Source organism: Mytilus trossulus, chromosome 2, assembly GCF_036588685.1.
Source record: "Mytilus trossulus isolate FHL-02 chromosome 2, PNRI_Mtr1.1.1.hap1, whole genome shotgun sequence".
NCBI lineage: Eukaryota > Metazoa > Mollusca > Bivalvia > Mytilida > Mytilidae > Mytilus > Mytilus trossulus.
Window position 1 is genome coordinate 76,687,901 of NC_086374.1, and position 19,785 is coordinate 76,707,685.

Here is a 19,785-nt window from a genome sequence, read left to right on the forward strand (position 1 = left end):
TGAAGCCTTTCCATGTTTCCTTTCCAAAGGGACATCTTTATCCATTTATAGTTGGATCTAGTGTGACCCAGTCCTCCTTTTTCCCTGGAAAATGTTTGTTTGTTTATTATATAGGGAATCACTGAAGCATGACTGGAACCAAGGACCCCCCCCCCCCCCCCCCCCCAATTTAGGTCAGTCAGTGCCCCTTCACATAATATAAGATTTTAGGTTCATATCATATCCGTTCAAGGTTTAACATTGTTAGTTAAATAACATAACAAATATTAATGTGTCATTTTCATTCTTTTCACCAAGGATTTGTATAGTGAGACAAATCCTTGTTTTCACCTATGTACTCTCAATACATGTATGTCAAGACATTGTCAGTATGAAGTAAAGAGGTTGTCAGTTAGAATACATTACAACCCTACATATATAAACTTTAAAGTTTGCTCCCTGGACATATAGTGGGAACTAATTAACAAATGACCATGTTAACTTTCCCTTCAATATGTTCACTAACTTTATAAGCACATAGTATATTGGCCATTTGATTTTTACACAATAATTGGAACAGAAACTCTTTAACACATTTTAAAAAAGTGCTGTAATACATATATGATCATGATTATGAAAATATGGAGTTCAGGAATGATTGCTAATGTGACTATGCACCTTGGTAGCTGTTACACCCAAATTATGTCCTGATACTCTTGGCATTAACAATAATTGTTATTGTAGTTGTGTGCATTAAATTTAAACCAGTAATGAATATATGTACTGTAAATCAATTGCTTATATTTCAAAAACTTTGAGAAGGAATCTGGTCCAATTGCCTGTTTGTCACTGCTAAATTATTAATTATTGTCTCAAAAGCAATTAAATCTCATAATTTTTATTCAGTAAGGAAACACAAGAGTGCACACCCTGAAATTTCTCGCCTTCTTTACTAATCATTGATATTATGTTGATAGTCCTAAATATAAAGCTGTATTTCAACTGTCACATAAACTTAACATTAACCAAGAAAACTAAACATTGACCAATGGACCCTGAAAATGAGGTCAAGGTCAGATGAACCATGCCAGGAAGACATGTACAGCTAACAATTCTTCCATACAACAAATACAGTTGACCTTTTGCTTATAGTTTCAAAAAAAAAGACCAAAGCACAAACTTAAACACTGAGCAATGAACTGTGAAAATTAGGTCAAGGTCAAATAAAACCTGTGCAACTTATATAAAGATCATAAAATATTTCCATACACCAAAATAGTTGACCTATTGCACATAGTATTAGAAAAAAAACAAAAAAACTCAAAAACTTAACTTTGACCACTGAACCATGAAAATTAGATCAAGGTCAGATGACGCCTGCCAGCTAGACATGTACACCTTACAATCATACCATACACTGAATAAACTTGACCTATTACTTATAGTATCTGAGATATAGACTTGACCACCAACACCTAACCTTGTTCACTGATCCATGAAATGAGGCCAAGGTCAAGTGAAAACTGTCTGACGGTCATGGGAACCTTGCAAGCTACGCACATACCAAATATAGTTATGATAACTAAAAGGATAACTTATCCTTTTACTTATAATAAGAGAGAATTTCACATTACAAAAAATCTTTAACTTTGTTTCAAGTAGTCACTGAACCATGAAAATGAGGTCAAGGACATTAGACATGTGACTGACGGAAACTTTGTAACATGAAGCATCTATATACAGAGTATGAAGCATCCAGGTCTTCCATCTTTGTAGTAAAAGCAGTTGTAATACTGCATTGTTTTATGCATAAAATCTACTATTTAATCAAAAGTTTTTATATTGTATCCATTTTGAGATCTGATAAACCCGGTTAGCACAATAATAATTCATTTGCGAGATAATTTTATTCCTGTTTTCTTTTTGTTGATAGTAGATCTTTATTTGTTGGGCTATAAATTTGAATATATTCACACTTTTTGATGAATGATGGCCAATTGAAAGTTTTAAACTATTCTGTTAATTGTATTCAACTATAAGTATTGTGTTTTGTGTTGTTGGGATACTGTCCAATGAACCTATACCCCACATCTCCTTGTATCACATGTTCATATATTTGGAAAAAAGTTAAATCATATTTTTTAAACTGTATTATTTGGCTAAAATTGAGTCGGAGATAAAACTATTCTTTATTTCTATTTTAATTAATAACAACAATGCATGAAAACAATGCAATGAAAACGTGAATCAGATAATTGAAATGTATGTTAGGCGCATAGTGCCTCCTAAGTCCAAAGAGAAAACAAGCACAAATGCTGCAAAATAAACTTGGACAAGTACAAATGATGATTTGAATTTGGATATTCGGTTGTCAACGGAGGAAGTTCATTGAATTTTGGTCTACCACATGAAGCCTTTCCATGTTTCCTTTCCAAAGGGACATCTTTATCCATTTATAGTTGGATCTAGTGTGACCCAGTCCTCCTTTTTCCCTGGAAAATGTTTGTTTGTTTATTATATAGGGAATCACTGAAGCATGACTGGAACCAAGGACCCCCCCCCCCCCCCCCCCCCCAATTTAGGTCAGTCAGTGCCCCTTCACATAATATAAGATTTTAGGTTCATATCATATCCGTTCAAGGTTTAACATTGTTAGTTAAATAACATAACAAATATTAATGTGTCATTTTCATTCTTTTCACCAAGGATTTGTATAGTGAGACAAATCCTTGTTTTCACCTATGTACTCTCAATACATGTATGTCAAGACATTGTCAGTATGAAGTAAAGAGGTTGTCAGTTAGAATACATTACAACCCTACATATATAAACTTTAAAGTTTGCTCCCTGGACATATAGTGGGAACTAATTAACAAATGACCATGTTAACTTTCCCTTCAATATGTTCACTAACTTTATAAGCACATAGTATATTGGCCATTTGATTTTTACACAATAATTGGAACAGAAACTCTTTAACACATTTTAAAAAAGTGCTGTAATACATATATGATCATGATTATGAAAATATGGAGTTCAGGAATGATTGCTAATGTGACTATGCACCTTGGTAGCTGTTACACCCAAATTATGTCCTGATACTCTTGGCATTAACAATAATTGTTATTGTAGTTGTGTGCATTAAATTTAAACCAGTAATGAATATATGTACTGTAAATCAATTGCTTATATTTCAAAAACTTTGAGAAGGAATCTGGTCCAATTGCCTGTTTGTCACTGCTAAATTATTAATTATTGTCTCAAAAGCAATTAAATCTCATAATTTTTATTCAGTAAGGAAACACAAGAGTGCACACCCTGAAATTTCTCGCCTTCTTTACTAATCATTGATATTATGTTGATAGTCCTAAATATAAAGCTGTATTTCAACTGTCACATAAACTTAACATTAACCAAGAAAACTAAACATTGACCAATGGACCCTGAAAATGAGGTCAAGGTCAGATGAACCATGCCAGGAAGACATGTACAGCTAACAATTCTTCCATACAACAAATACAGTTGACCTTTTGCTTATAGTTTCAAAAAAAAAGACCAAAGCACAAACTTAAACACTGAGCAATGAACTGTGAAAATTAGGTCAAGGTCAAATAAAACCTGTGCAACTTATATAAAGATCATAAAATATTTCCATACACCAAAATAGTTGACCTATTGCACATAGTATTAGAAAAAAAACAAAAAAACTCAAAAACTTAACTTTGACCACTGAACCATGAAAATTAGATCAAGGTCAGATGACGCCTGCCAGCTAGACATGTACACCTTACAATCATACCATACACTGAATAAACTTGACCTATTACTTATAGTATCTGAGATATAGACTTGACCACCAACACCTAACCTTGTTCACTGATCCATGAAATGAGGCCAAGGTCAAGTGAAAACTGTCTGACGGTCATGGGAACCTTGCAAGCTACGCACATACCAAATATAGTTATGATAACTAAAAGGATAACTTATCCTTTTACTTATAATAAGAGAGAATTTCACATTACAAAAAATCTTTAACTTTGTTTCAAGTAGTCACTGAACCATGAAAATGAGGTCAAGGACATTAGACATGTGACTGACGGAAACTTTGTAACATGAAGCATCTATATACAGAGTATGAAGCATCCAGGTCTTCCATCTTTGTAGTAAAAGCAGTTGTAATACTGCATTGTTTTATGCATAAAATCTACTATTTAATCAAAAGTTTTTATATTGTATCCATTTTGAGATCTGATAAACCCGGTTAGCACAATAATAATTCATTTGCGAGATAATTTTATTCCTGTTTTCTTTTTGTTGATAGTAGATCTTTATTTGTTGGGCTATAAATTTGAATATATTCACACTTTTTGATGAATGATGGCCAATTGAAAGTTTTAAACTATTCTGTTAATTGTATTCAACTATAAGTATTGTGTTTTGTGTTGTTGGGATACTGTCCAATGAACCTATACCCCACATCTCCTTGTATCACATGTTCATATATTTGGAAAAAAGTTAAATCATATTTTTTAAACTGTATTATTTGGCTAAAATTGAGTCGGAGATAAAACTATTCTTTATTTCTATTTTAATTAATAACAACAATGCATGTATGTTCATGCTTAATTTATGAAGACATGCAATTTTTTGAAGAAAAAAATTTAATAAAATGAAAATAAATATTTAAAAATGCACAAAAATTTCCATGCGCAGCTATATGCACTTCAATTCACTTATTGAAACGTGAATAATCCTTGTTTGAGAGTGCATTAGTCTTGTTATTTGTAAGTGTGAGCTCGAGTCTATTCCATTTATGTATACATGTAGAATCTCTACAGGCTTTCAATGCGTCTCTATAACTTGGTAAACTTCCAATGATTAGGATGACATAATTGTGATCTGAAAATATATAAACATTTTTTTTTAACTTTGTTACTTCTGGTTTGATGTACAGTAGGTAAGGGATGTATATGGTATGTCATTGTTTGTCCATCCATCCTTTCAAATGACAACACTTTGTTCAATATCTCAAAGTAGAAGGGGCTAAATAAAAAAGATTTTTATTTGGCCCAGATATTCCTAAGAAAATAACAGTTATCCTAAATATTTCAACATTTGTCCAAACTAGACTAAGGTACACCATTTTCAGAAAATAATGTTTTTTTTTTACCAATTTAAGAGTTACTATGGCAATAAACTTAGACAAAATTTGTAAAATTCTTGATTTTCCTTCTTTTTTGGTCAATAAAAATATATTTTAGACTTGATATGTGTGCATCCAAGAAAGTTATACATTTCCAAACATAATGTGTCTTTTTGAAATAGTTGACAAACATTTTATATTCTTGGACTAGAAATAGTCCTTAAATATTATAGTCTTCTTTGCTTTGAACAATTTCTCATGAAATTTTAACACAAAATTTAGATTGAGTTCACTTTTAATTTTGATTTTTTGGAGTCTGTTGTTCAAAAGTTGCAGGACCTATCAGATTTAGGGTTATTTTTCACACCTCATATTAAGCTTGAGTTTGCTTAAAGTCAATAATCTCATATCTGTACTGAATGTCTTTCAGTTGTTTGTATACTTGTACTGGGCATGTCCCCTCTTTTTTTTGGTTAAATGTATTTCTTTTTGTATCCATCTGATGAGTTAATACTTTTTCAACTTATTTTATAATTTGTTGTTATTTTGTACTGTTACACCACTGTTTCAGGTAAGGGGAGGATTGGACACCAGCTTTCATGTTTAACCCTGCCACATGTTTATGTCTGTCCCAATTCAGGAGGCTGTAATTCAGTGGTTGTTGTTTGTTGTATCACATATTGGTTTTTTTTGTTCATTATTTTGTACATAAACTAGGCCAAATTTCTTGTTTCAATTGTCTTACATTTGTCATTACAGGGTCTTTTATAGCTCTCTGTGTGGTATGGGATTTACTCATTGTTTAAGACTGTATGGTGACCTACTTTAGGCTACAGTTGTTAATTGCTGTCATTTTGTCTATCATTGGATGAGTTTTCTCATTGGCAATCATACAACATCCTTTATTTTATACAGTGTAGTTGTATCTAACAATTTGACCGTATAATTAATATCAACATGATATATATAGGAAATATAGTAGTATTTAGAAAAACTTTTGTATTTGTTTTAATATATAATTTGGTCTTGTATTTTATGCTCAAATATATCTAGCATTTGTCAAGTAAAAACTAAATTTTGTGAACAACCAATTTATAACTTTCATAGAAGATATACTTACGGTGTATCAATTGATTCATATTGAAGCTACATGTACACTGTACATGTATAAATATGTAAACTTTCTCACAGTTTCATTCTGTCTGGTTTCAAGTCTCAACAATTACTATTAGAGTCTCCAAGGAAATTAATTCAATAACTGTGTTCAAAGTCCTTCTGGTTGACTTAGCTAAAATTAATAAAGAGATAATAAAAATAAATTGTTGCATTATTTATTAAACATATATGAATAGATAGTTCGAAAAATATGGGGGAGGGAAGTATAATTGACAATTAAAAACTGAATCCAACCTTTTTTATAATTCATTCACTCTGTATTATCTTTATATACTAATTAAAGAAACTTATTGAGTGTTTAACTGTCACATACATTTGTAACTGTAAAAAAGATGTGTCTACATTAATTGATTTGATAAAATATGGCTTCTTGTCAAACTCAGTTTTCATTTTAAGAATTAATTTTAAACATTGAAGTATTTAAATGTGAAGTCACCTTATTTACAAACATTTTTGAAGATCAATGTAAGTACATTTAATATATTTATTCCATATGACAGCGATTCAGGATAATTAAAAACTATTTTTTTATAATTTGATAAAGTAATTAAATAATCCTTGCAAATAAAAATATCTAAAAATAAAATAATACCTTATATACACTTTTTGTTTTATTCATTATGATTCAGTCCAAACATTGTGCTGTTTTGTCACCATCTGTAAGATAAAAACAAACAACATTAGAACTGATCACTGGCGCGTCCTAGAATTATTGTCAACACTCAACAGTGCATTTTTTGCAGGAATAAAAGATTTATTAGGAGTACATGTATATATATGAGGCCAAATTAAATAATATCTATGAAAAAAAATGGTAGGTAGGTAGGAATTTATTTTATTTAACATTGGGAGAGATATTCTGACTTGTAAAATGCTTATTGAAAAGACGACAAAAAAAACTCTAAGGCAGGCAGCTATTTGTAACCTTAAATCATATGGTAAATAGGAAACACACATATTTTTTTTATTTGCCCTAAAGGATTTTACTTGAGGGGGGTGTGTGTATTATTACATTGTATAAATTGACTGGATAATAATTCAATAAAATATTCTTGAAATAAATAGTAATGCCAGGGATTGAAGTAAAATTTTTAGCATTGTAGCCCACAGCTTAAATTTTGTAGCCAACACATATATATATATTAAATTATATATATAAAAAAAAATTGAAGTACAAAATGTAGCCCACACTTAAATGCTTGTAATTGTAGTGGCTATTGTGTGTAGACTCATGCTAATTTCAAACCCTGAATAGTACCCATCCAGACTATTGTACATTTATTTAGCACATGACCATGATGACATATATATAATAAAAGCAAAATTCATAATAAATCTTGTATGTGTGTGTTACCCTGTGTTATTTTTCAAGTAAATACATTGTATAATAATTTTATGATTGTTTTATTTCTTTAATCCATGAAATTATTTATCATGTATATATCTGAATCGAATTTTGAGAAAATTTATCCCTAATTTAATCCATATGGAGCAGCTTCTCGGGTAAATTTAACCACTCTCACAACATTTTATGCAAAGTCGATAGTTTTCAAGCCATAATTGACCACAATCGATTTCTTCGACCTAACGATACAGAATTTTGCAAAGTTTCTATTTAATAAAATTATTTGGATTGAGTGTATTTACTTACAGTTATCGTTTTTATTCATGTATAATTGTAAAGTTGATAACAGATATCCTCATTCATCAACATTTCAGTAGCAACAAAAGGTCATCACGGGTCAAACCACTTGAAGAGCGCGTAACGAAAAAAGCCGAAGGCAGTGATTAGTGTAGAGTAGTATTCGGGCCCGTATGCGGATCGGAACTGGAACTGCCGGGGAGTTTGGACGCCAACGTGATAGCAAAATACGACGAAATTTTTCAAATTTTGCGGTCGTATAAAAAAAGTTACTTCATCTATATAAAGTAAGTTAATTATCTCCCTTTAAATATTTCTGATAAAGAAGATCTTCCTTTATGCACATTCTCTTGTCATGTACTGGAATTCTGTAATGTTTCATTATTATTGCTACAGTCATTTAGGAGGAGTTGTGCTTACAAGACCTAATGCTACATATTGTAGTATTTAAACTAAGTAATTTCAATTATTTCCTTTGAAAAAATCTGACCATGAAATATCCTCCTTCATGCACATCTACAGGTTGTGTACAACAACTGTGTAAAGTTTCATCCATATTAATTAATCTGTTTAAGAGTAGTTGGGCCTACAAGACTTGTAGCCATTTATTGCTTTATTTAACTAAGTCAATTCAATTATCTCCCTTGAAATAATTCTGACCAGAAATATTTTCCTTCATGCACAACCTCAGGTTGTGTACTACAACTGTGAAAAGTTTCATCAATATTAGTCCATCCATTAGGGAGGAGTAGCGCTTACAAAACATAAGATTGACAGACAGACAGACGGACGAACAGACAGGGTGATTCCTATATATACCCCCAAAAACTTAGTTTTTTGGGGTATAAAAGTTTACCTTTAAAGACATATAAGAGCATACTGGTTCCCTGATCAATGGACGTACTGAAACAGCTTATACAGATCTGAGAAAAGGGCAAAATGACCCCTCCATGTATATGTATAACCAAATTTAAATAAAGGAAAAAATAAACATGATGATAAGAGTTCTCATAATCCAATTGCACAGAAGTATAGACCCTAATGTTGTTGTCCACCACTCTGTATTGCTGTGTGGGATAATGAATATATGCAATCTAAGATAAAAATATGGATAAGAGACTGAAATATCATACACACCCAGTCCATTTCTTGTTAGCCTGTCCAACTCTGTTGTTGGCGGCAGAAAATCTGACCTTTTAGCAAGTAAAAAGAGGTGAAAGGTTAGTTCTTTTGGAATTTCCCCCTTCTTTTTCCTCTGTGAAGGACCTGTAAATTAAATAAAACAACTGTTACAAGATGTATCTCATTTAAGAAGTCATTCAACATTTTGTTCTTTAAAGCAACAAGAGGCAACAACAAATATGATACATTGTAGCAAGGCTTGAATGCGAGTCTTTGCAGGTTAAAATCTCTGAGAGTGGGAGATTCGGAAAGAGTTTCATATGGCACACCCACCCAAAAATATATAATTCTGGATTAGAAAACTTTCTAAAATGTTTTTTTAAGGAGCTGTATAAATATATGGGGGCATGTCTTCTTTTTTTGGCGGGGGGTAATTTTTTTTTTAAACTGTCTTGCTTTTTATACACTCCATTTCCATCTGACACCCCCATGAAGGTGTCAAACAGATTTAACATTATATTCTAATTACTACATACATCAACTATATACGGAGCGTAATACGGAGCCCTGCTAGGGACATGCAAAGAAAAAAAATTATATTGTGCGCACAACTTAAATAAATTGTGCGCACAAAATAATATAGTGTTGCGCACAAAATAATATATTGTGCGCACAATTTAAATATATTGTGCGCACAACTTAAATATATTGTGCGCACAACTTAAATATATTGTGCGCACAACTTAAATATATTGTGCGCACAAATTAAATATATCGTGCGCACGAAATCCTTTGACCTTACACATGGTACGGGTCTTCAATGTCTCCTTTTTAAAGTGACAGAATGGAGAAATGCATAAGGTTTCTTTTGAAATGGGGCTAGAATACATGGAAATATTCATCACTGCATTTGTATCAACTCCTGACAGGAATACTAAAGAAGTTACGTTTATTTCGTCTGACACTTGGTTTACCAGCAAATGCGTTGGAAGCTCCACTTTATATCAGAGTTTATTGGAACGGTTTGAAACAGACTTGGCAAAAGAGCGAGGAAACTCTCGAACTTCTTTAGACTTTGATACTATGGTTTTCCCTGTTTTCTTGTAACAAAAATAAAAAAGTACTTTTTGCACTGATGCATTACACTTTATGTCTAATAATCTCAAGATTTTGTTTATGTTGATTGACTCTGAGTCTCAAGACTGACATGTAACTCAATTCACGACTTTGATTTTGTTACCCTGTTTGACGATAGAGATGGTCATTATATTTAAAAGTCTTTACGCCCGTTCATCCGTCCGTCTCTGTTTATTGTAAATGTTTTGGTTATAGTATATTATGAAGTTTTAGTGTCACCAACTTCAATGAAGTATGTGGTTTCTAAAAAGGTATCATTGTAAAAGCGTAGAGTAAGTCAAATCCACTGAAAACTGAATACACGTACACGTTGGGTTTTTTTTGTTATGTTTTTTTGTTATGTTTTTTTGTTTTTGTTTTTTTTTATTAAAGATGACTATGTTTGATCATGATAAAGTACCGTTCTCACCCAAGATGTACTGTTCGTTATTGAAATATGACGGTGTGTTCAGTCTAAGAAATTCACCATGAAGTTGTGATCAAATAAAGATAAAACTGGGTACATATAAAGCAGAAGAATCAATATGAGTGCCAATGAGACAGCTCTCCACCCAAGTCATAATTTATTAAAAGACTTTAGGTTAACAGTCATTGGTTATTTACGGTCCTTATCACGGAGCGTTGGTTCACACCAAATAGCAAACTATACGGCCCAAAATGACTTTAACAAAACGATAAACAGATATGAACCACACCAATAAACGACAATCACTGAATAACAAGCTACCGACATAGAACAGTATGCTTATTATGATTTAAATTTTTAAGCGTTGTATACAAATGTTTCAGGTCAAGTTATAGTTTCATTTTGATAAATAGAAGAGGACAAGAGGTCACTTATAGTATCTATTTTTGATTGATTTCATTATAAAATTTAACAGTATGTTGTTCGTACTCAATATGGAATTGAAATGTTACGAAACAATTTAGGAATAGTCAATGAAATTCCTCAGTGAAATATTTTGAAAACAATCGAAACAATTATGATTCATTTTTTCCAAATATGGTCCGTTTTGGTGTATCATTTATTCAAAACCTTGTGGCCCGACTGATCGCGATCGATCGAAAGAGACAGCTACAGTATATACATATACACCATAGCTCATACAAATACGGGTTATATTCTTCTCGTATATTTTTATGATGGTATGATACTAAACCCCTAACGGGAAGGATTTTTATAATGTATCATTGTCATTTTGTTAAGTTTCATTTGTTACCTATTCTGACAACGGACACGGGCTTCGTTACTGTCAGTATTGCTGTGTGTGTGGTTTTTTTTAATCTATAAAATATTATTTTGTGCGCACAATATATTTAAGTTGTGCGCACAATATATTTTTCTTTTCTTTGCATGTCCCTAGCGGGGCTCCGTAACTATATCTATCAGATTATTACACAATTATATATAAACCACACTGTGGGATTCAATCCTACAATCTTTGGATCTTTAGAACATATTAAAAACTTCTCGACCAATCATATTTCTGAAGTTTACCTTCTTCATAGTACATGTACATAGTTTCACTGTGCAATAACTAACTATGAATGGATGGATGACTTCATTGTATTATAATCAATGTTATATTTGTTGAACAGTTAATTCCCGCGGCAGGGCTCTCAGTAATAGAATTTGAATCCTTTATGATTTATTTTTTTTTAATTTGAGTTGCTTTCATTAAGATACACAAACAAATATGTACTGAAATTTTACTTTTTACAATTTCATGAATTTTGTAGCATACAAATTTTATAAAAGAATTTCCTTGTTTTATTAAAATCATACAAAAAAATCTATTCTTATTTAAGAGTTAAAAAATGGTTGGATAAAAATGTATTAGCTACATTTGTATTTAACAGAAAATAGTACTCACTATTTATTTCATTTCCTTAGTTTATTTTTACCGAAACGAATTATTTTTGAATGGATATTGAGTTATCATGGGGGATTCTTCACCTTCTAGTGGTGCATGTACTAACTTGATTAAGAATCGATGGTGGCGTACATCACTCAACATTAATAGAAAGACAACTTCCAACTAAACATACTCGATGGAAAACTTTTAATAAACATTAAATGTCATACACATGTGTAGAACTTTGTTATCCGATAAAACATACCTTTTAGACTGTTTCATTAAAAAATGGAAAGAACTATCCACTTTCTTTATATAAAATTACCTCAATTTAAAAATGAAATCGTGGTAAATCATCAGTTTATTTTACTTTACTTTCCTTTACAGTTACTACTGGGTGGTTTTGGACGATTGCAAAGAAACTGTTGCAATATCATGGTTAATTTTTATTTTGGAACAAGCAGACTTCACAAGTGTTTTTCACACATACATTTGGTGTGCATACATTTATTGATTTTTTGCCAACAATGGCTCAAAGGTGGCGTGAATCCATGATTTTGGAGGGGAACCCAAATCGCCCAGGTAGTGAATAGACTTAACAAGACTTCAGTGCACAAAATTCTTTCCTGCCTTTTAAAGCCACATAACTTTTCACTAATCTGCACAAGAAAATTTCCAATCAGCATTTACATTGACAAAATAAAAGGGGGTGGGCGATTTGGGTACCCTGATGTTATAAATAAATAATGTTTTTACAAAATTATAAGACATCCCCATTCCACAACAAGTTAAATGAAGCACTTGTTTCTATCCATGCCCATGGGAAGGTCGACTATCCCAAGGACTTATATATACGTCCCTGGACTATCCATATATAAATAGTTCTATTTATATGGATAGTCGATCTTCCCATGGAGAGAAACAAGTGCCTGTGAAATAGAGACTGGAAAATGAAGACTACTTTATTCAATCAGTACCAGGTGCCTCTCTATTATTTTTTAAGATATCTTATTAAGTAAATAAGACATCTCTATTATTAACTATATAAAAGACATCTTATATAGTTAATAAGATATCTTATAAATCAATAGAGATATCTTATATTTTAAATAAGATATCTTATATTTTAAATAAGATATCTTATATTTTAAATAAAATATCTTATATTTTAAATAAGATATCTTATATTTTAAATAAGATATCTAATATTTTAAATAAGATATCTTATATTTTAAATAAGATATCTTATATATTTAATAAGATATCTTATCTAATATATAAGATATCTTATTTAATAAATCAGATATCTCAATCTATAATATATAAGATATCTCATTTTGTTATTAAGATATCTCAATTAGTTTATAAGATATCTTATTTAACTAAATAAGATATCTCGAAATTGAATAAATATAATAACGGCGTGCCATAGTTTAGAGTTGCTTTCAAATTAATAGCAGTTTTTGAATCAAAATAATGATCTTAATTCAGTTTATAGAAAATATCCTTCAATTCGCAAAATCATATGTCGGTACAACGGTAAATGTCTGCATATAAAGCGAGATTCGTATATATGCGATCATCTTTCAAGCTTGCGTTGTCTTTTCTAATACCTCACCATGTTTGTCCATCTTTGAAACTGGCTTGTGATCCATCCGAAATCACCATGTAGTGCGACAGTGGGCGCAAACCGGTTAATACCAAAAAAATATTGTATTGTTCTGTTTGAATTTTGTGTATTGTTTGAATTTTTTCTGTATCCCCAGGCACCTGAGGCATAATCTAAGATTTGAAACTACACAAGAGTAATACATTTTTTCGTAGGCATTCAATATGAAGTCTTTTTTGTTTTGAATATAATTAACTGACCTTCATTTCCTTTCTTTCATATGTTTTTTTCCTACGGAATTTTCTTTGCATTGCATTTTCTATTGCTATTTTTTGTGCTTTTAATGTCCTTCGTACAGAAGGCTATCAATAATTTGTCAGATCTGTCAGAATTTTCCAAGACGTTTAGTTTCAAACGAAATAAAGAATATCTTTGTTTGTTGTTTCACTTTTCCAATGTGTAAATTTTTACTATGTAGATTACCCTGACACATTTGGTTATAGATGTTACATGACGTATGTTGAAAAAAGAAAAGTGTCACCGTCAATTTCTGTAGGGGATCAAAAGGGGTGTTTAATTACTTTAAAATACAGGTATCATATGGAATTGTGAAAATCCACAACTTTAAATCAAAATTTCATTCATGTCTTTTACATGTTTTAATAAATCAGTATTTTAGAGCACTTTGAAACAGATACAATGAAAAGAAGTTAAATTTCACTGTTTTGAAGTAGAAACGCAGCTAAAACCAGATACAAGTTGACATGTCTGGTGGTCACTAAAATTGATGTATAAAAGTAAAAAATGATGGCTTCAAAAAAAAGTGCAGAAATTTGAAATAGGTTTCCCGGTTTCATTTAAGATTATAACCGTTCTTTTCTGTATTTAGATACGCAAACGTCAAATTAGGAAAAAATCAATATTTTTTGGCGAACAACGGACAGGATAAAGGAAAAGCAATAACAAGCTATTTTTTTAAATGTATGTATGTCGTACGTAAAGAAATTATATTGGTCACAAAACCTACAAATTTTCAAATTCAATTATAATAAAAGCATGACAAGTTGCAAAAAATACTTTAAACGTCAATCTTTTAGCCGATTGATTTGGCGGACTTTTTGACGCTACGGACGACTTTAGGGCCATCTAATTAATCCCCCCTGCTATTGTTGCTGATCAAGCTTGACGACAACGGACGTTTTCAAGGACTTGCTTTCCAACTGAATGTTATAATGCTTTAATCATTTAAATTAGTGTAGTATAGGTTGCAAAATTTTGATTTATTATATAATACTATTGTTGACTGACATATATATATATATGTCGCCTTAGCATCAAACCCCAAAACGACGTATATGTCGCTTTGACATCAACACTGAAACGACATATATGTCGCTATGGCATCAAAAGGGTTAAAGAAAATTGTGGTAAAAAAGGTATTCTTGACTTGAAAAAAATTACTTTTTCTGGTTTATCACTGTAATCAAGAATATGTCTTCCCAACAAATCACAAAACCATATTACTACTAAACTTTCAATCTTTAGAACATAGTGCAGGGGACTGATAATCTTTTCAACTTCATTTCGTGGTTCTTTTGTTGTCACAGCTAATAATATGTTTCGTGGTAGTTTTTATACGGGTAGCAGTACCGTTGTCCGTCCGTCATCAGCAAGTCGGAAAATAACTTACTTACGCTGTTACGTGAAACTTCAGAGAAATGTTTATATATATTGAGGTATCCTTTCTTTGGGATTTTATAAATTTTATCTGTATTGGTGAGGGTGACTTGCTTGTAATTCCTACTTTTGTTGTTTACAGTTATCTCTATCTATATTGAACTTGGTCCAGAAGATTCAGAGGACATAATTTGTGTAAAAGCAAACGCCAAGTGATGGAAAAAGCTCACTTTACCCTTTTTTGGCCAGGTGAGTTAAAAAGGGTTAATTTAACAGTTTTCAGACAATATTTTAAAGGTGCTATAAGTTTTCACGAAACTTTGGTGACTGATTTACATGGATTTAAGTAACCCCCCTTAAGTTTTTCATAAATTTTTGATATGACATTGATAAAATTATTAATAGGTTTCATAACAAGTGAGGATATAATATTAATATAATACGGCGAGTTTATTCTATTTGAATTAAATAAATTAAATAAGAATGAGAGTTGATATCATACCATTCTCATCAATGACCTAACGAATAGCCCATTGCCGTAATATCATCTAATGATCCTGGATAAGCAAATCAAAGATTTTGCGTATCACTTTTTAGGATCAGACTCTGTGCAGTGTGCTACACGAAATGGATATTCATGCAAGATATAGAATAATAAGCCACAACCATAAGAGAATGAATTTTATTCTTTGAAAACGCTACAGGCGTAGCATGCGCTCATGGCGCAGCTGTTTATAAAAAAAAAACGCAGTTAGAAATCTACTGGACAGCAGAGAAGAATCAGATAAATGTTATGTAATAAATAAGAAATGTTCTAATAAAATAAGTCTGCTCCCTATCTCTTCAAATAAAATCAAAATTTAAATTTAATTTCCTAATTACAGTTAACAATGAAATGAATAGTTCATCTGGACAAAACACTGTGTCTCAATCCAAATTGTCTATGCATTCATTAGATTGTCGGCACCATGAATATATAATGAACGTGAATAAGAGACGAACAACAACATATACAAATATGCGATACTTATTTAAATAAAGTTTAATCATAGTACACCATTATCAAACTGATGAATGCATGGGTTTCGTGCCTTAAAAAGTACATCACTTGAATATTTGGAAGGAGAGTTGTCTCATTGGCACTCATATAACATTTTCCTATTTGTAAAACACGGACGCACTCGAAAAAGACCCGACTGCTCTCGAAAAAACCCGAACACATAGAAATGAATTTAATCTCAAAATGTCGTTTGGAATGCAATAACAATTTTTTTTATAAAAGTGTCTATGTATCTAAGGATATAAGGATTCTATGAAATGTTCATCGAAATTTGTATTGACTTAATTTTGGTTTTTAGAAATAAAAGCATCAGTTAAATTTAAAAAAAAATCGGGTTGATAATATATCTTTTTATCTTAAATACTAACCCACCGTGTATGTTTAAACTCAAGCTGCTATATCACGTCTTGTCAGAAAGGAAGTCTGCTTGTTTACATTTTTGATCATAATCACTCGGAAAAAAAAGTTGCTCGTTTTGTGCAAACTATCATGCGCAAAATCTGTATGTAAACATATCTTTCTTTGTACAAGCAACTTGGTTTTATACGAAATAAAGAATCTGAATCTGAATCTGATTAAAAACATGACTTTGTGCAATATCAAAATATAGGTATTGACAGATGGTAGGGTTAATATAGTTACATGTAGGGTGTGCACGACTGTATACGTCATCAGTTGATTTTCAAATTAAAGCAAACTTAATCAGTGTACATATTAAAATTTATCATCAGCAATCTGTAAATTTTCAAATATGTTACTAGGGTTAGTCAAATCAATATCCTTTTCGTCGTCAGTTTTGTTACTTGAATGAGTACAGCCATCGTCACATTTATCCTCTACACAATCACTTTCATCGCATAGTCCATCGTTCTCGTTTGAAATGAAATCAACCATCTCGTAATCTTTTCCAATAGATTCTGTAACACAAATTGACCAATTGTTGCTATATTGTTAATTGAAACTCTGTGTTATATGGATTTATAAGCTCCGAACTTTGGTTGTTTTCTAGTTTAAATGTTTCATGACTGGTTTTTAACACCAAAATGCAAATTATTGCAACAAGGAAGACTATGCATTAATTGCGCTAAGCAATAACACGACACGATTAGTCAGAACATGAAAGTATTCAGGCGGAAACCCGGTTGAAATAGAACAAAAGAAATGTTTACTATAGTATCAAAAAAAAATAAAAATTAATAGAAACAAATAAAATGATAATTTTCTGCTCAATTACGAAGAGTTTTATTTTAAAAACACAATTTGCATAAGTTTTCAATATATCTATTACATAGTTAAGCAGAACAATTAGATATCAAGTCGACGACATGGGTATCTATCAAGTTGGATGACAAAAAAGCATAACCTCCGATTAAAAAAAAAAGACCACGGACGGAGAACATATAAATCTATGAGATCAGTATTTTTTGTGTCTGCCCTTCCATTGTGTGACTCAAGTAAAAAAATTAAATAAATGGGTCACATTTGTATCGAAAAGAGAAAATCGAGTGCACCTTTTTATGTTAGGGCGTGTTTGAGTTGAATATTTTGTCTTGAAATCGTCCAAAGCAAGAATATTTGGTACATCATCACGCTACAGATTCTATCATTTTTATATATTGTTATATATATGCTACAGGTTGGCTTTATAACATAAAAACAAAAATCACAGTATTGATTGTACTCAGAGTAAATTTTGAGGTGATAACAAAGCCATTTTAGCCATAGGGTCCACATGAACCTTAAAGATGAAATATATGGATCAATCACTAAAACAGAGTAATTGTGTTCGAATAGCTATTTTCTTAATAAAAGTACTTGACAACAGTCTTTCAAGTTGGATGATGAAAATGTTTATCTTCGAAAAAAGAAAAAAAATGTGTGTAATAACTATGGTAAAAAGTTCTAGTCTGCCCTTCTACGAAATATTTAATTAGAATTTCTTTAAATGTTTGGGAATTTTTAAAATTCCACCTAGCCAGAAGATCCACAAGATCAGACAATAGTTTTAAGTTAATAGTTATCAAAAGTACCAGGATTATAATTTTATACGCCAGACGCGCGTTTCGTCTACATAAGACTCATCAGTGACGCTCAGATCAAAATAGTTAAAAAGCCAAACAAATACAAAGTTGAAGAGCATTGAGGACCCAAAATTCCAAAAAAGTTTTGCCAAATACGGCTAAGGTAATCTACTCCTGGGGTAAGAAAATCCTTAGTTTTTCGAAAAATTCAAAGTTTTATAAACAGAAAATTTATAATATGACCATATAATTGATATTCATGTCAACACCGAAGTGCTGACTACTGGGCTGGTGACAAGATCATTCAATTTGACTGATGCTCAATAGCTTGTACATACATTTGTCTTTTAAAACACATCTGACATATAAGGATCGTACTGGTGCTATGCGGAAAAATTTATCGGTTTTCAAGAACAAAATTGACAGCGCGTCATCCCTTCAAGGCTTCCATTTCTACGATTGTTAAAATGAACTGGCGTAATGGGGAGATAATTTTGACGATGTAGAATCCTGACTGTATTACTCGTATACTAGCTGATAATATACTTCCATGGTCATTCTTTTAGAATATACTTCAACGCGACGACTTGTTCATTATACGGATAACCTTGATAGACGATTAATTGCTTATTACTAGATAACGTTTACATAAAGAAAGAATATACTTTTTTAAAATGGAATCCAATATATTACCTAAAGTCAGTTCAGAGATATTCGAATGAAGACTATCACATTCTACTCCAACTCCAGGTTGTCTAGAATACATTATTAGCAGCTTGTTTCGTCTTGACTCATGAATTGCTAAAGAAATGTCCTCCAACTTTCGTAGAGATTTAGCGTATTTTCCTTTTGCTTGTATGATAGCACTCTGCAGATCTGTGACATTCTGCTTTTGTTGCTGCAGTATTCAAATTAAAAAAAAGAGCAAAATTATGTTTAATATGATATATTATAAGTAAACAACTTTAAGCAATCAGTAAATTTAATAGAACAAGATCAGGTTAATGCATTTCGTAGTTTTACTTGGTAAAAAGATAAATTGTATATCATTTGATAGATACATACATAAACAATGTTAACCAAAATGAAAATCTAAAAGATAATTAGAAACCTCATGAATCAACGAAGGAACTACTTGGTCGAATAATCTACTTTTCTTTTCGGTTAAAAAGTACACAATCGTTGTTGCTGTGGCCAAGGATTTAAATAGTGACAAATCCTTGCTCTGACTAAGATGTATCTATAATTTTGGTTGTTTAAACATGTACCGTTATGGTTCTTATTCACATAAGAGGAAAACTCGGGATTATTTCCTTATCACCTTATTAGGTCTCTCCACTTTTCTGTGGAAAGATCTATTGTA

At 31.4% G+C, this 19,785-nt stretch overlaps 1 protein-coding gene and 1 long non-coding RNA gene across 2 annotated transcripts in view; both read right to left on the reverse strand.

Annotated features, from left to right (window-relative positions):
* Nucleotides 1-6,293: 6,293 nt before the first annotated feature.
* LOC134705420 (uncharacterized) lies at nt 6,294-8,031 on the reverse strand. Its single transcript, XR_010105560.1, has 3 exons — nt 7,950-8,031; nt 6,891-6,955; nt 6,294-6,410 (listed from the first exon to the last, which is right to left on the reverse strand). It is a non-coding gene; the product is annotated as an uncharacterized LOC134705420 (long non-coding RNA).
* Nucleotides 8,032-16,182: 8,151 nt separating this feature from the next.
* The window catches only part of LOC134708033 (SH3 domain-binding protein 5-like), a 224,376-nt gene continuing 220,773 nt past the window's right edge, over nt 16,183-19,785 (reverse strand). The window contains exons 7-8 of the mRNA XM_063568280.1: nt 19,116-19,320; nt 16,183-17,318 (exon numbers count right to left, since the gene is read on the reverse strand). Coding sequence (XP_063424350.1) covers nt 17,116-17,318; nt 19,116-19,320 — 408 coding nt within the window. The 3' untranslated portion in view covers nt 16,183-17,115. The remainder of the gene's footprint in view (nt 17,319-19,115; nt 19,321-19,785) is intronic.